This window comes from Megalops cyprinoides, chromosome 18, assembly GCF_013368585.1.
Source record: "Megalops cyprinoides isolate fMegCyp1 chromosome 18, fMegCyp1.pri, whole genome shotgun sequence".
Classification (NCBI taxonomy): domain Eukaryota; kingdom Metazoa; phylum Chordata; class Actinopteri; order Elopiformes; family Megalopidae; genus Megalops; species Megalops cyprinoides.
Genome location: NC_050600.1, coordinates 7,858,304 through 7,872,711, shown reverse-complemented (window position 1 = coordinate 7,872,711; position 14,408 = coordinate 7,858,304). Strand labels below are relative to the sequence as shown.

General features: G+C 43.7%; 1 protein-coding gene across 1 annotated transcript in view; it reads right to left on the bottom strand.

Moving 5' to 3' along the window:
• Positions 1-14,408, bottom strand: part of ank2b (ankyrin 2b, neuronal) — a 99,807-nt gene that overhangs the window by 60,171 nt on the left and 25,228 nt on the right. The window contains exons 3-7 of the mRNA XM_036550766.1: positions 6,612-6,710; positions 4,298-4,396; positions 3,806-3,904; positions 3,055-3,240; positions 967-990 (exon numbers count right to left, since the gene is read on the bottom strand). Coding sequence (XP_036406659.1) covers positions 967-990; positions 3,055-3,240; positions 3,806-3,904; positions 4,298-4,396; positions 6,612-6,710 — 507 coding nt within the window. The remainder of the gene's footprint in view (positions 1-966; positions 991-3,054; positions 3,241-3,805; positions 3,905-4,297; positions 4,397-6,611; positions 6,711-14,408) is intronic.

The window sequence follows — 14,408 nt, the reverse complement described above, 5'->3', positions numbered from 1 at the left end:
TGAATCATACTAGTAAATGTGCTTACTATTATTAAAAAAAAACAGTCTTCTAATTTGTCAATCAGCTGTGTGTGGGAAAACCCTGCCTTGTTAAGCATGTCGTAGCAATTTGGATTTCATGCTTCCTTCAGTTTTATTGATGTAATTACCACCATATTTTGAAGAGGCACTGACAACTGGCTTCATCATTATAAGTAATTTTTCTTTTATATGAATGATATATAATTATCACTTATCTGTGGGTGAATGTCATGCAACACAACAAACAGGTACATTTAATGACAACAAAACCTTTTTTATATATATAGGAATCCACAAAGACAGAATAAAGAAATTATCTTAACTTCTGTTATAATATACATACCCCCCCCCCCCCCCCCCACTACAAATCCTTTCATTTGTAAATTTACAGGCCACACATTTAGTTAACTCATCATTGATAAGTACGCATTCTCAGTTACATATGTTAATGTTAAAGACTGCACTAAGAAATCATGCAAATGCACTATGTCTAGGTTCCTGTCAGATGTTTCATTTTCACAGCTGTAATTCTTTACCCAAGATGGACAGAATTACTGATGCTGTGACCACTGTGAATATTTTTTCATTGCTCTGTGCTCTTCTTGGAGCAGTCAATACAGTGTCATAAACATCAATAAAACAACTGAAAGTCAGGATTAAAATCCAACAGGAGTTCAGAAGGAATAACGATGAAAACCAAAGATGAAATAAATAATAAAAAAGATACATTTTTTATCAAACATAAAAGGCACACACATTAGGAACAGAGTTCTCAAGTAACAGCTACCACAACCAGCCATGCAAGTATACAAAAACCCAAATCATTACAAAAAAAAAAAAGACATTCTCAATCTAAGAAATCCACCATGCAGTGCTGAAAAAAAGTGCGGTGAATGAAAGAAAGCTTCTATGAGCAAAACGTGAGAACTAGGTAAACGTATATACCTCAGTAGTCCTATTGACCATCATCTGGGTAGCAGCATTAGGGGAGGGAAGATCTCTGTTATCACACAGCATCCACAGCAAGTCATGTCAAACATGTCTGTGACATCGCTAGAGTGGCCTGGTCTGTTCAGGAAAAGCCCTGAGGATTCACCCATTGCTCTGGTGCCAAAAATCCCTCTTGGTTGCACTTTATATTAAGCTAAACTTATACCAGTGTAGCAATATTGTAATTCCTAAGTAACAACACATCGTTATATAACATACAGTAACAGATGTGTAAAGGAATTGTGGTATGTGTAATTACAAAGGTTATTTGAATAACTCTTGCCTTCCCCATCATTCTGACCCTCAACTCTATCCCTAACCTTTACTCAAACCCACAACCTTACCCCAAATCTACACTTAATCACAAATGAACCCTAAACTTACAGAAATCAACAGTAACCTTCCATGTAATTACAACTTTACATTACAACTTATGTAATGCAACAATGTGAAACTGCATAGCATGTCGCACAGTCCTCACTTGCAGTTACATAGTATTTACATGTTTAACTACAATGTAATAGCGAAGGTATTTGTCAGTTTACTATAAAGTGTGAAACCCAATTGCAAATATACCATGTATCTTTAAAAACATCCAATCAAATAACTTGAAAACTAGATTTTTGCTTGATTTGATTTACTTATTTGCATTCTCTACTGTATGTTGTAACATATTTGGCATGTCTCTGAAGATTGTGATAAACTGTACATTTCTGTCGGATTTAAGTATTCATTTCTACTTCAGCTGACTTTGTCAAGGCTTGATTTGCTCTCTCTAGCCCCTCATGATGGAAATACGCTCTATCTAATGGAGTCGATCAGGATTTAATCAGTCGGGATTTGACAGTGCGCAATCATTATTTCGCACCTGAATGCCCATACTAAAAGCTTCAAACCTAAGAAATGATCCTAACAGAAAATGTTTTATGGCAAACTTTAGACTGAATTGCATGCAATAGATTTGTACAGGGAAGCTTTGTTTATGGACTTTTTTTCACGAGAGGAAGAGCTCTAATTTCACAGAGAAAATCAAGCCTTAGGATGTGCTTCTAAAATGTATGAAGTGAGATTTGTAACAGGATTTAACTAAGATTTTAACTGCCATGTGCGTGCCCATGTAATATGCATTACACTCCCTAGGACAAGACATCCAGGCGGGGGCCTGCTTGATACAGGTGCACTGTGTAAATGCAGTCTGGTTAGCCTACTTTAGTATGAGCTAATACACTTTTCGTATTAAATGGGGATCAAGAGATTAGAGTCACCAGTCGATAGGAAGGCAAGCTCCCCAAGTGCAACAGAAATTCAGGCCTGGAACACCTGAAACCAGCGTCACTCTAGCCCCGCCACGGTGTCAGCCCCTCCGCTAAGAGACTGGTCTGCATGCAGCCCTCCCACATTCAATACAACCTGGGTAGAAGCCCGACTCCATGCTGCAAGTTTAGTTACATAAACACCAGGAGGCAGAAGCAACACCAAGAGCACAGCTGGTGCGGGTGGACAGACAGACAGATAGAGAGAGAACTAGTTAGTCGGTGGGACAGACAGGCACAGACAGGGACAGACAAGCAGAGGGATAGGGAGAGTAAAGGATGCACAGACGTGACGTCAAGACAGACAAACGTACAAGCACCGTCAGAGACATTGACCGCCGCATCGCTGTTTTTTCACTAAGAGCGCATATGAAACATAAGGCAATCACGACAGCAACCAGCCCACCTTCATCATCATCATCATCATCATCATTCTCATCATTATCACATACAGGCTAGTCCAAAGAGAACATACACCACAGACACGTGCTTTAAGGAAGACCCCCCCACCACCCTGCGGTGTGTTCCTCCCCTAATGATCAAATCATTTCCCTCCAACCTCTGCAAGGGGAAGAGCGCCCCTGGTGCCTTGCCCACCTTCCATCAGAAAGGATACCCCCTTTACCCTGTCCATCCCCTCCGCACCCTCCCCTCGTTCCTCTGCAGGAGCAGTGCTCGTTGGATGCCACGCCCTGCGCCCCGCCCTGCGCCCCGCCCCCCGCCCCCTCACCTTGGACTGGACGTCTGCGTTGTGGTCGTTCTGCAGCAGCAGAGCGGCGGACTTGGTGTCGTCCTTGCGGGCGGCGATGTGCAGGGCGGGCAGCCTCACCTTGCCCTTGGTGTCGTTCTCCAGCAGGATGGACACCACCTGGTTATGCCCCTGCTGCAGAGCGATGGCCAGAGGGGTGAACCCGTCCTGCAGGGGAGAGGGAGGAGCGGAAGGGTCAGAGCGCCCAAAAAACACCTGCACCTCAGGGTTACACACATTTACAAATCAGCATGGACATCATCATACACACATACTGTATAAACACAGACAGACAGAGATACATACATACTGTATACACACACACAAACAGACATACAGCCATACTGTATAAACACACACATCCAGGCACACACATAAACACATGCACACCCAAGTTACTGGATTAAACAATACACTAAAACACACACCCATTTATGTGTGCATACACATAAACACATGCACACACAAATGACATCACACAATGCAACAAACAGTCACACACACGAAAGCACACACACACACACACACACACACACACACACACACACACACACACACACACACGTACACACACATACAGTCATTGGTCACAGCAACCCTCTGCAAATCCTGCCAAGCTTATGCTATCACCCTCATGTGATCCAGCAGCATGACTAAGGGCTTGGAGCCATTAAAATCCAGGAAACGGAAGAAGCAGCTCATCCACTCAGCCAGGACCTGCCGCCTGACTCACCTCTGTGGCTGTGCTCTGGTTTCCCCCATTCTCCAGCAGATAACGCACCACATCCAGGTGGTTCTCCTGGGCTGCCATGTACAGTGGAGTGAAGCCATTCTGGGGAGGAAGAGAACTGTGTTACTGCAGCCTGACATTACCCGTGTAACTATAACTATGGCACACTGTACCTGTCTATGTTACCAAGAGAAAATTACCTAGCTATTTAACTAACTATAGGGCACACAGTGACTGCACTACTGATAACAGTCTGTGCTAGTTTTACTGTGTTACTGAGAGAAAGTAGTGTTTGTATTAGTGTAAGAGCCATCTGCAAAGAATCTCTCTATTCAGGCCCTTTTAACATCACGGACCACTGGCTTATCACTGAAACATCAGCATAAAACAGTTGAGTCTTGCATTTTCTGAACATATTACCACAGTAATATATAACACCAGTTAAGGTGATGGAAATTAAAGGTTTTTTAATGCGGTCTACAGAAAGCCTCTCACCTGGGATTGCGCATTAATATCTGCTCCCCTTTTCACCAGGATTTTGACAACTTCTCCTTGTCCTGCTAAGGAGGAGATGTGGAGGGCGGTGTTTCCTTTCTGAATGAATAAAGAGATAACCATTACAGAGGAGAACAGAGAACGGGGCCACCGAAATCCCATTCTCCGTGACATTTTCATCTCTGCTGAGACGAACAAATTAATAACTCGCACGTACTCCTGCGTCTCCATGGCGATACAGAGGGCCAAGGCCATCACCATGCAGTTCTCTAATGCTTATAATAAAATAACTTCCATCACAGCCTCCTCCCCTGCCTCCAGCGCAGTCACAAGCCTCGCCATTGGACACAGTGTGCAGTTCATTGCTGACTGGTGTCATAGCCATTCATCATCTTTCTATTCAATTAACTGAATAAAAACTGCAGACCGTGAGTCCCACACACCCACCAGCAGAGTAGGAGATTACTGTAAATCACTAAAAGTAAAACTCTGAAGTCCCTGAATTATCCCTAATATCTCCACCAGACAATTTACGGATTACCAATCATGCCTTTAATTGGTGCTGCATTTTTACATTGATGATGGATCTAATGGCTGTTGACTCTTTTCATATTTAAATCCCCATCAGAAATACACAAAAACACTGAAACATTTAAAAAAAATGTTACAGCCTCAGCCAAATTCTCCTGTAAAGCAGTCTCAATAATATAGTAGCGACGACTGAGTTGATATGTAGCTGTCATCCAGTGTCATCCGATGGCTCCATTGCACAAACTCTGGTGGTGTCATATTTTAACAAGGGGTGAGGGGAAAATGTGTGCATGGAGCACTGGGAGTCGAACGAGGTGAGGGGGAGAAGGGACTGGTGAGGATCTGGTTCCCAAGCTCCGGATCGCTGGGATTCCTTAAGAAGATGTTTGCTGACGGAGATTATCTGAGACTCCACCTTCCCCCCACAGCCTGGGACGTGGCATTACTGCGAGGGTTATGCAGAATGCGTACACAGGTTTCTGGGTCATGGGGGTCTAGGGGGTGGTGTTGGAGGTTTCGGGTTAAGGGCGTGTCCTCGACACCATGTCACAGCATGAGACGGTAGCAGACTTGTATCAGAATGGTGACGGTGGGGACGCTACAGTCAGGTAACAGGCCCCAGGACAGTTTGAGTAAGATTTTGTCAACTTGTCATCATCAAGTCAGGTTTAAATCCATTCAGCATTCAAACAAATATCACTCAAATAAGAATAACAATTCTAAGTAATCGTTTCCAAAGGGTGGACAGATATCAATAAAACCAAGGTTGACTGGGCTTGCTATTCTAACAGTGTCCTTACATAGAAAAGTCCTTACATAAAAACACTTTTTTAGTCTTAAAAACACTTGGCACAAAAACACTTTCATTTCTGTGAAAAAAAGGATTGGATTGTTAAAAGCAATCACCAAATTAAGGAAGCAATTCAAAGCTCACTCAAACTTTTCCAAATGTTATAATATGATAATTAAAATAGTTGTAGAGACTTAGTCATGAGCAGCAAATGACAAATACGTCAGCAGAGCAAATGTATTTCATTTAAATTATCTGGAAAGCCTGCAGGATATTCCCCTTTAAGTAAAGCCTTATCAAGTCAATCACATTTCCAAACAGGAAAAATAACTAAACTTACTTATCCTTAAAAATCCTTAAAAATACTGACAAAACTTTCCTCCTCTTGGCTTTGGGTAGTGTGGCATAATTGCATGCCTCCGTAGTACGGCTGGTAAGTGTAGGCTTAAAATAGCCTCCTATTTCTTCGGTCATAATTTACAGACCTTGCTGCTGCCAGTGTCAGTGTGACATTATTACTGCGACCTTAATCTCCGCAGGGTTTTCCTTGCTCACTCCTTTCATATTGATGTCAGATGCAGGTGTGCCAGCATCACTCTGCTCCTCAGAATGATTTCAGAAGCAGCAGGGGACCTCCAGCAGAAATTGCAGGGCCAGCTATTTTTGTAAAACTGCGCATAATTTCAAAAAATTGACACAGCAACACGTCTTCTGCCATGTAGATTATCGTGAAGGGTCTCTATGATGTGGCTAGTCAGTGGTGAAGAAGGTACTGTTCTGTGTGGGCATAGGGAGTGAGAAGTAACTCACATGCATTTTGGGGTTTCGAAGGGATGATACAAACAGGGCTCAGCTATTTCTACCTGTCTATTTACCCCGACTTTCCTACCACTACCCTCCTCAACCCTGGTCTACCCCAAATCCCCTGCATGCTACAAACCTCCAGCCCTCTCCCACCCCCCTGCTACCCTCCAGCTCGGCAGGCGGGGGTACCTTAGTGGATGAGTCCACTGCAGCGCCCCTGTCCAGCAGCTCCTGGACCAGGTCCACATGCCCCTCCTTGGCTGCCAGGTGTAATGCATTGAGCCCATTCTGGAAGAATAGGAGAGAAAAGTGCAGGTCAGAACCCTGAAAAGAGGCCTGTCGCACTGCTTACAAAAACAGCGGAGAGAGAAGCAATTTGTTAGTAACTCCTTGTCCGTTCCGGCATGCACTGGCTTTGACACAGCTGACATGAAAATTTGTGACCCGTTTGAATATCAAAGGAAAGCTGGCGTCGGAATTCTGCACCATCATGGTGCAAAGGCCTGAAGGCTGCATAGCATTCGGTGATATTAACAAGGTCAGCTGCACAAAAACCTATTTATCAGGGATGAAAGGCATCAGATTCGATTCATTAAGAGTTCCCATTCAACCTTCCAGCTTGAGTGTCATATCACTAGTGTTTAGAGAATGATTAATCTATGTATGGAAACAAAAAACTACAGAGAAGTAGACTACACCCTCAAGCCAGACAGACCAAACTGCATGATATTTTATAAGGAATGCAAAAAACCTTACAGAATAACAAGGCCAGGTAATTGTGACTGATGTTCGGTCCATCAAAATTAATTAATATATTCTCTGCAAACCAGGAACATGCAAATACCATATGTGGGACAATGTAAGACTACTTGTGAATTGCAGCCAGGCAAAATATTTAAAAATCATCAAAAATCAATTTAAATTCTTATCAGTAATACATGTGGTTTTTGCTTGGAATGGAGTTATCTGGCTGCACAAAATCTATGAATCCTATTTTTAAATCAGAATGTTTATGTTTTTCTCCTGCCACTGCAATAAATAAATAACCAAAGAAACCAACTAAGCCCATAAAGATTAATTTTTAATATCTCTCCCAAAGGATTACAGGGGGGATGTGGTGCTCAAGCATTTGCCATTTCATTCCAAAACTCTGGTACAAGGGAACACAGATCTGATCAATGCCTGCTCGGAATGTACCACCTTCAGGTTTCCTGTTCAGCTAAAAATGACCAATATCCCCAGCTATTATAGGACAAACACAAAGAATATTGTCATAAAGACACACACACAAAACACGTTCACACAAAAAATGAACATAATACACTGTATATATCACACAAACTACACCATAAAATACACCTACCTCCCCACAAATATACTCCATGCTTCCACCACTCCCCCCACGCACACATATACACACACAAACAGCCTCATCATCCTAGTATGTACACACGCACACACACCATATATTATGTTTGCCTGCTAACTGCAACACTCCTTCAATGCTCCTGTGAAAAACAGTTATGACAGATCAGTCCTTTCCAAGTCTATTTTTACACACACCAGCTTACCAATGAATCATGTGCTAATGTAACAGCAAGGAGCTGAGAGGACCAGGCTCCAGTCTGAGGTCTCCACCCCCAGTCTGTGCAGGGCCCCGCCCCCAGCCCCTCTCTTCTCCCCCCTCCCTGCTCTCTCAGTGATAATGCCTTGCCCTTAGTGCCACCTCTACCTCTCTCACACTGTTAATGCTCCACCCCTGCCCCTCCCTTCTCACCCCTTCCAGCTCTCTCATACTGCTAATGCCCCACCCTTGGCCCCTCCCCCTGACAGTCTCGCAGGCTCCGCCCCTATCCCCTCCCTCTTCCCCTCCTCTCACACTGTTAATGCCCCACCCACAGGCAGATTCCTCCCTTCCTTCCTATTGAAAGGCCTGAAGAGACCAGAAAAGATTGCAGGACAACAGGGTGAAATAAAGAGTCCAATATCACACTCTGTGCCCCAGGAAAAAAGAAATCCTGTACATACGCCTGCACTAATTCAATGCTTCCACCATGACGTGCATTTGATTTTCTTTTTTTTTTTAAAGGAGTCAGTCGATAATCTAATTTCACTGTGGTTGGCCACTATGGATGGCCACTAAACTGGTCTCCCAGATTACACAGGTATGAGGAAAAGGGCTATCTGGAAAAGACAACCAGCATAATAAATGTGAAACCAATATGGGTAATATGCAGCTGTTTTAACTTTCCTGTCTTTATTTCCCAACCAATTAATCTCACATGGTTTTGGAATAGACTGTAACACCATCCCTTACAGACTAGAGGACAGCACTTTGGATCTGCCACCATCTCAATTTCACCAGGTCAAGCAAAGACAAGGGGACAAACAGGTCAGCCTCCAAAGGGCAGGGAGAGACAGTAATATCTCTTCTGTTGTCTTTGCAGAACTGCACGCTGGGTGAAATACAGGTTTTACTTGGCATTTGTGGCAACCATTCAAGGCAATAAAATCACCAGCCAGGGCGTGACACTATACTACAACACTGCAACACTCCACGAGGTAGCATCACAAAGACATCTCAATGATGTCATAAAATGGAAGGGCTGCAGCATATGTCACCAGAAAGATGGAGAGAAAGAGGGAGACAGAGAGAGAGATGGAGTGGGGGTATAAAGAGAGGGAGAGAGAGAGAGAGAGAGAGAGAGGGATAGGCAAGCAAGACAGTGGCACTTTGCACAAAAACTTCCCGTGGAAGAGAGAGATAACTGGATGAGTCTGTCATGCAGTCACGGGGGGGGTCAACCTGTTCTCTTTCCCCCGCAGCGTGGTGCTGTAATGGCTCTCGTACCGACCTCAGGGAATTACGATCGCTGATTGTGCACATCCATCTCTGTTACGCACCGCCAGCCTGCCCCACATACGCGCTCGCTCTGTCACGCAAGCGGGGCCCGGCCAGTTCCTGCGCCCCGAAATGCGCTTAGAGATAATCAGGTTGTGGGTCTGGAGGAAGCTATCACGATCAATGAAATGAGAGTGGGTTTTTTTTTTCTCTACATCGGAAATCATTAAAACTATGCAGAGGAAACAGAAATTGTGCGGGTGCTGGATCATGGAAATAGCCTGGTCAGTAACCACTACTGACTCAAGTAGACAAGGAGAAAAATGAGTTATTTACCTATTTTTAATGGGGTGTCAAATACACAGTGTTACTTTAGCCTCTACAATACAGGGGTAAAGGGACCATATGTCATGCAATATAGATAGAAGACAGTGAATAGAGGTACTTCTTGTATTGCAGGAAATGCAATGTCCTGTATCTGAAAAAAACATCACTGTCATGGTTTGCACTGGCGAGAGCGGGCAAGACACATATCTGAACAGGGGCCAGAGTAGCGGAATAGAGCAGAAATGACTTTTTTTTACCTCAAAAATAACAATATCTGTTCAGTTTGTTTTGCCCAACATTGCAGCATGAACCTTGAGTGCGTTTTCATGTTCTGGTTTTGCCATTACTTTATCGTCCCTGCTGAACTCTGCACAGTGCTATTCCACAGAAGGTCGTAGCGCTGATATCCATCCCTCCCTCATGTCCCACTCACCCATCAGGTGTGCTTTCAAAGTAAAGCGCCGACCTCAGCTCAGAATCAGAAAAAGGAACTCAAGTGGAAAAGTGTTAAGAAAGCAGAAAATTTACCTCCTCTGCAGATATTACCATATGGGACACCAACACTTTATTAAATGTGGTCTATATGAGAGCTATTGTTATTAGTTTTGAACTGATGTATTATTATTATTATTATTACTATTATTATTATTCATAGTAGTAGTAGTAAGAATGACAGATGAAAAACACATAAACACATGTTAATATGAGCCATTACTCGTATTAAATTAATTTAATATGAGTATTAAATTATTTTATTTTAAAAATTAATAACTTAATTTCATATATAACATTAATTTTATATAGATACTGAATGTTTGCCCTGCTCATCTGTGTATGAGACATTAATAGTCCCAGCACTTACAAACAGCTTGACATGGGCCTGGAGGTTTACAAGCATGTCAAGCAGAAGTCTGAACCTGAGAAAATCACCGCTTTTTCTAGGCCAGGTCTCTTAGCTCACCATGGTAACCTCTGATGGCATGCCCTGTCAAACAGCTCAAACTTTGGCACGCCTGTTGGCAGCCTCCTCAAACCCAGACCCGCCAGACTCGTTATCTCATCCACAGGGTCCTGTGTGAACTTGGACGGGGCGTAAACATTGGCCCCCTGTTCTGCTGAGTCAGACCCCTTCCAGGAGGGCTCGTAGGAAAGTCAGGAGCGCTTCCCCAGTGCCTGCACGCCCTCGAAAAGAAACCCGAAAAGTTCAGCCAAATAACCACTTCACGCTTAACAGGACAGTCCGGAGTGAACTGAATGTTGACATTTAAAGGGCTACAAGCAACCAAGGTAGATGCTCTGAACCATGTTGATGGGTGTCTAAGTCAATGGAGTAACTAATATAATATGTCATGGAGACTTTGGGACAAATAGTCAGCTACTGTAGGCAACAGTGTCAACTACTGTGGGCTGATCAGCATTTTGTCTGTAAGCTTTTAACTTCCTTTGTTGCGAGACTCTTTTCCCCCCCATCAGGCCATGCATAAAACAACAGCAGCTGGTTTTCAAAGCAAACAACAACTTTAAGAACCCCTTTTGCGTTTGCTTTGCACTCTTCATCAGATCTAAACGTCCTTTAAAGAGAGAAGGGTTGATGACCACAGCCATCACTGATATGCGCCCCCTACAGGCCAAAATGTGTTGTGCCACGAAGCAGAGAGCTCTTTTAATCACGTTGGAGACTGTAGAACATAAACGCTCCTCCACACCATTGCTGCACAGACCTTGTTATAGAGCTCTCTAGGAAAAACTGCTTCCTGATGAAAGGAGCTCAGAATAGCACCGGGCCTGTGAGAGACTGAAAGGAATAGACAGGACTGTTGTGATGTACATGCGGTACTGTATACACGAGATGGGGGTAGACATTCCATGGATCACATTATTGCCTCACAGTTTTTTTTTAACTTTCTAGACCATACTACCCTCCTTATTTTAGCATAGTTCTTGCTGCCTGCATTGTCAAACCCGACAAAAAATGCAGGCCAGCTGTGTACCATCCATACGTACACCGAAATCCAATCACTTCCAGTCCTGTCACCACGGGACACATCGCCTTCTCTGACCGCTCAGAACCTGACAGGCCACTGGGCCTTGTAACTGTGTGAAGACCAGGAGTCTACCATCACAGATTCCAGGGGAGGGCAGCGGAAGAGACCATACGGATTAAGATACTGGGGGGGGAGGGGTTGAGCTGATTGGGAGCTCTTAGTTCTGCCATTGTGACATGTCTCAGATATTCCTGTCATCTCACAGTCTGTTAATTCTCACAACAATGATTAATTATCCACTGATGGCTAATGGAGCAAGTTAAATGTCACCTGAGCTCCTCATTCTTCATTTTATTTGATTACTTTGGTGCTAACACCCTACCCCCCCACCCCTGCCCTACCCTGCTGCCACTAGGCTTACTGGCACCAGCTGGCCATTCCTTATACTGCCATCAGGCAGATATGCTGTTTAGACACACATTTTGACTGGCCAGATGGTCAAAGCCACACAGCTGGTTACAACCAGTATCTTCAAGATTAAGAGAGAAAGAGGGGAAGAGAGAGAGAAAAAGAGGGAGGGAGAGAGAGAGAGAGAGAGAGAGCGAGAGAGATACCCAATCCTCTTCCTAACAAGTCTTGTGACTCCTGTAAATCATTCTGAACCAAGGCAGACCTATTCGCACCCTATCGGCTTTCAGAGACCTCCAGGGTGGCATGCAGCTGGGGTATGAGAAAGGGAAAACGAGCAAGAGTACAGATTAGCCTTTCACTGCTAGTGCTGTACATGCTGTTATTTCATTTAAGACCACTGTGGTATGTACTGTATGTACTGTCTATAATGCCACAGTGGTCTAGTGTATACCAGGGTGGCCTAGACTAGAGCAATCTGTCTTTAAGAACTGAGTGACCCAGTGCATGCTGTCTTCAAAAATACAGTTGTCTTGTGTCTGTTTTCGTTAGGTCTGTGGTGGCCCATACTACCTTTAAGTCTGAAATGGTCTAGCATGTATGGTCTTTACTACTAATGTGTATTGTAATTAATACCGTAGTGGCCAAATGTAAATTGCCTTCAGGAGGTCTTTAAGACCATACAGGGCAGGTGTACTTTCTTTAAACCTGTGGGGATCCTTGTGACCACTGACTTTTGTTCAGCACTGCATACAGATGTATTTAAGCCATGTGAGTCTAGTAGCCTACTGTATGTTACCTGTAAGAGTGTAATGGGCGTAGTATGTACTTTTCTTTACATGCTTGTAGTCTAGTATTTACTGTCGCCTTTGGACAGGCTAACATGGAGTGTCAGACTGTCCAGTCAGACTTCCATTCATATCCAGGCTTGGGATAGTTCCACGGGCTCAAAATGCAGCAGCACATGTTGCGCTATTTTGAATCTTAGAGCAGCAGCAGCAGTAGCTTCCTCCGAGCCACACTACATCCTAAGCACAGTCACATTAGTGTAAACTGCTCACTGCCATATATAAAGAATATCATGAAAATTCTGTTGAGCTTCACATAAATCATGGAGTGATTTTGAGGATAATTTGATCTGGATTTATGGTAACACGGGTACAGTTTGAGGGTGTTTTTTTTAATCAGTGGTATCATTTGCTTGTGTCTGATGACAGCTTGTGGATTAATTCAAAATAAAGTTTCCCGCAGTAGGCAGAAGACAGAGACAAGCATGGTGTGGGTCTACAAGATGGGCCCATTTTTAAGAAGCCGACTCTCACAAATGGAACGAGTGAATGGGATGAATGCGGAATTGTGCCTTGAAAATAAATAAATAAATGACGGAAGCAGAGGAAAAGATCCAAACCAAACCTCTGATCAATTTTCTCCGTCCCTGATCGATTCCCTACTGGAACTGAAAAGTATGGGCGGGGGAGTATTTGATAAAGAACTCAGGTCGGTTAAATAAAAAGAGAGAGGGGGAAATCAATACCACTAATGCGCTGCCACGACTGTATTCATTCTGTGCCTTCGCAACGAGGCCTTCCTCCTGTCTGGTAATTAATGAAAGAGCATCGCAAAGGATCATGGGATATATCTGCTTCAGCCGTGGCCTGATGCGTTGTATCTGCTTGTGTCTGCGGTCTATTCTTAGCTCCACTGTTAGGCCCAGCCTCATTGGCTATTTACAGTAGGGTTTCTTCTCCAGCATTTACTATGTGTGGGCTTTCCCTGTGCATACAAGGACCACTGACTTTCATGGCTCATTGTACACCATGCAAACAGCTGGTTGAATCCTGCTCTGCCCAGTGACGCATGCCCTTGCAGCACACCCCTCTGTGGACTGTGAACAGGCCTTTGAATGCTGCGGGACACAGATCGTAATCTGCAAGAACAACTGTGAATTTTAAGTCGTGCCTACTTTTAAAAATCTGCCATTGTCGTTGCTGCTCTCTGGATGTAATCTCCGCGTTGAGAGTTCTCTCCTTCTTCCGCAAAGGAGAGATCTGATCTCCTACAGTTGTTTCTTAATCCTTCTCAAAAATCATTATTTTTGTGATGCCAATTCCTTCCTTGTATTTTTCACAACTGACACAGATTATTAGAACAACACATCCACACATGGGGTAGCAGTGTGGCACAGGGGTAAGGAGCAAGGCCTGTAACCAAAAGGTTGCTGGTTTGATTCTCCACAGGTTCACTGCTGTTGTACCCTTGGGCAAGGTATGTAACCCACAGTTGCCTTGATATCAAGCTGTATAAATGGATAAAATGTAAGTCACTTTGGATAAGAGTGTCTGCTAAATGGCAATAATGTAATATCAGATGCTGTAAACATTTACTTCAGGAGCCAGATGGATACGATAAAGAGCACATCCTTCC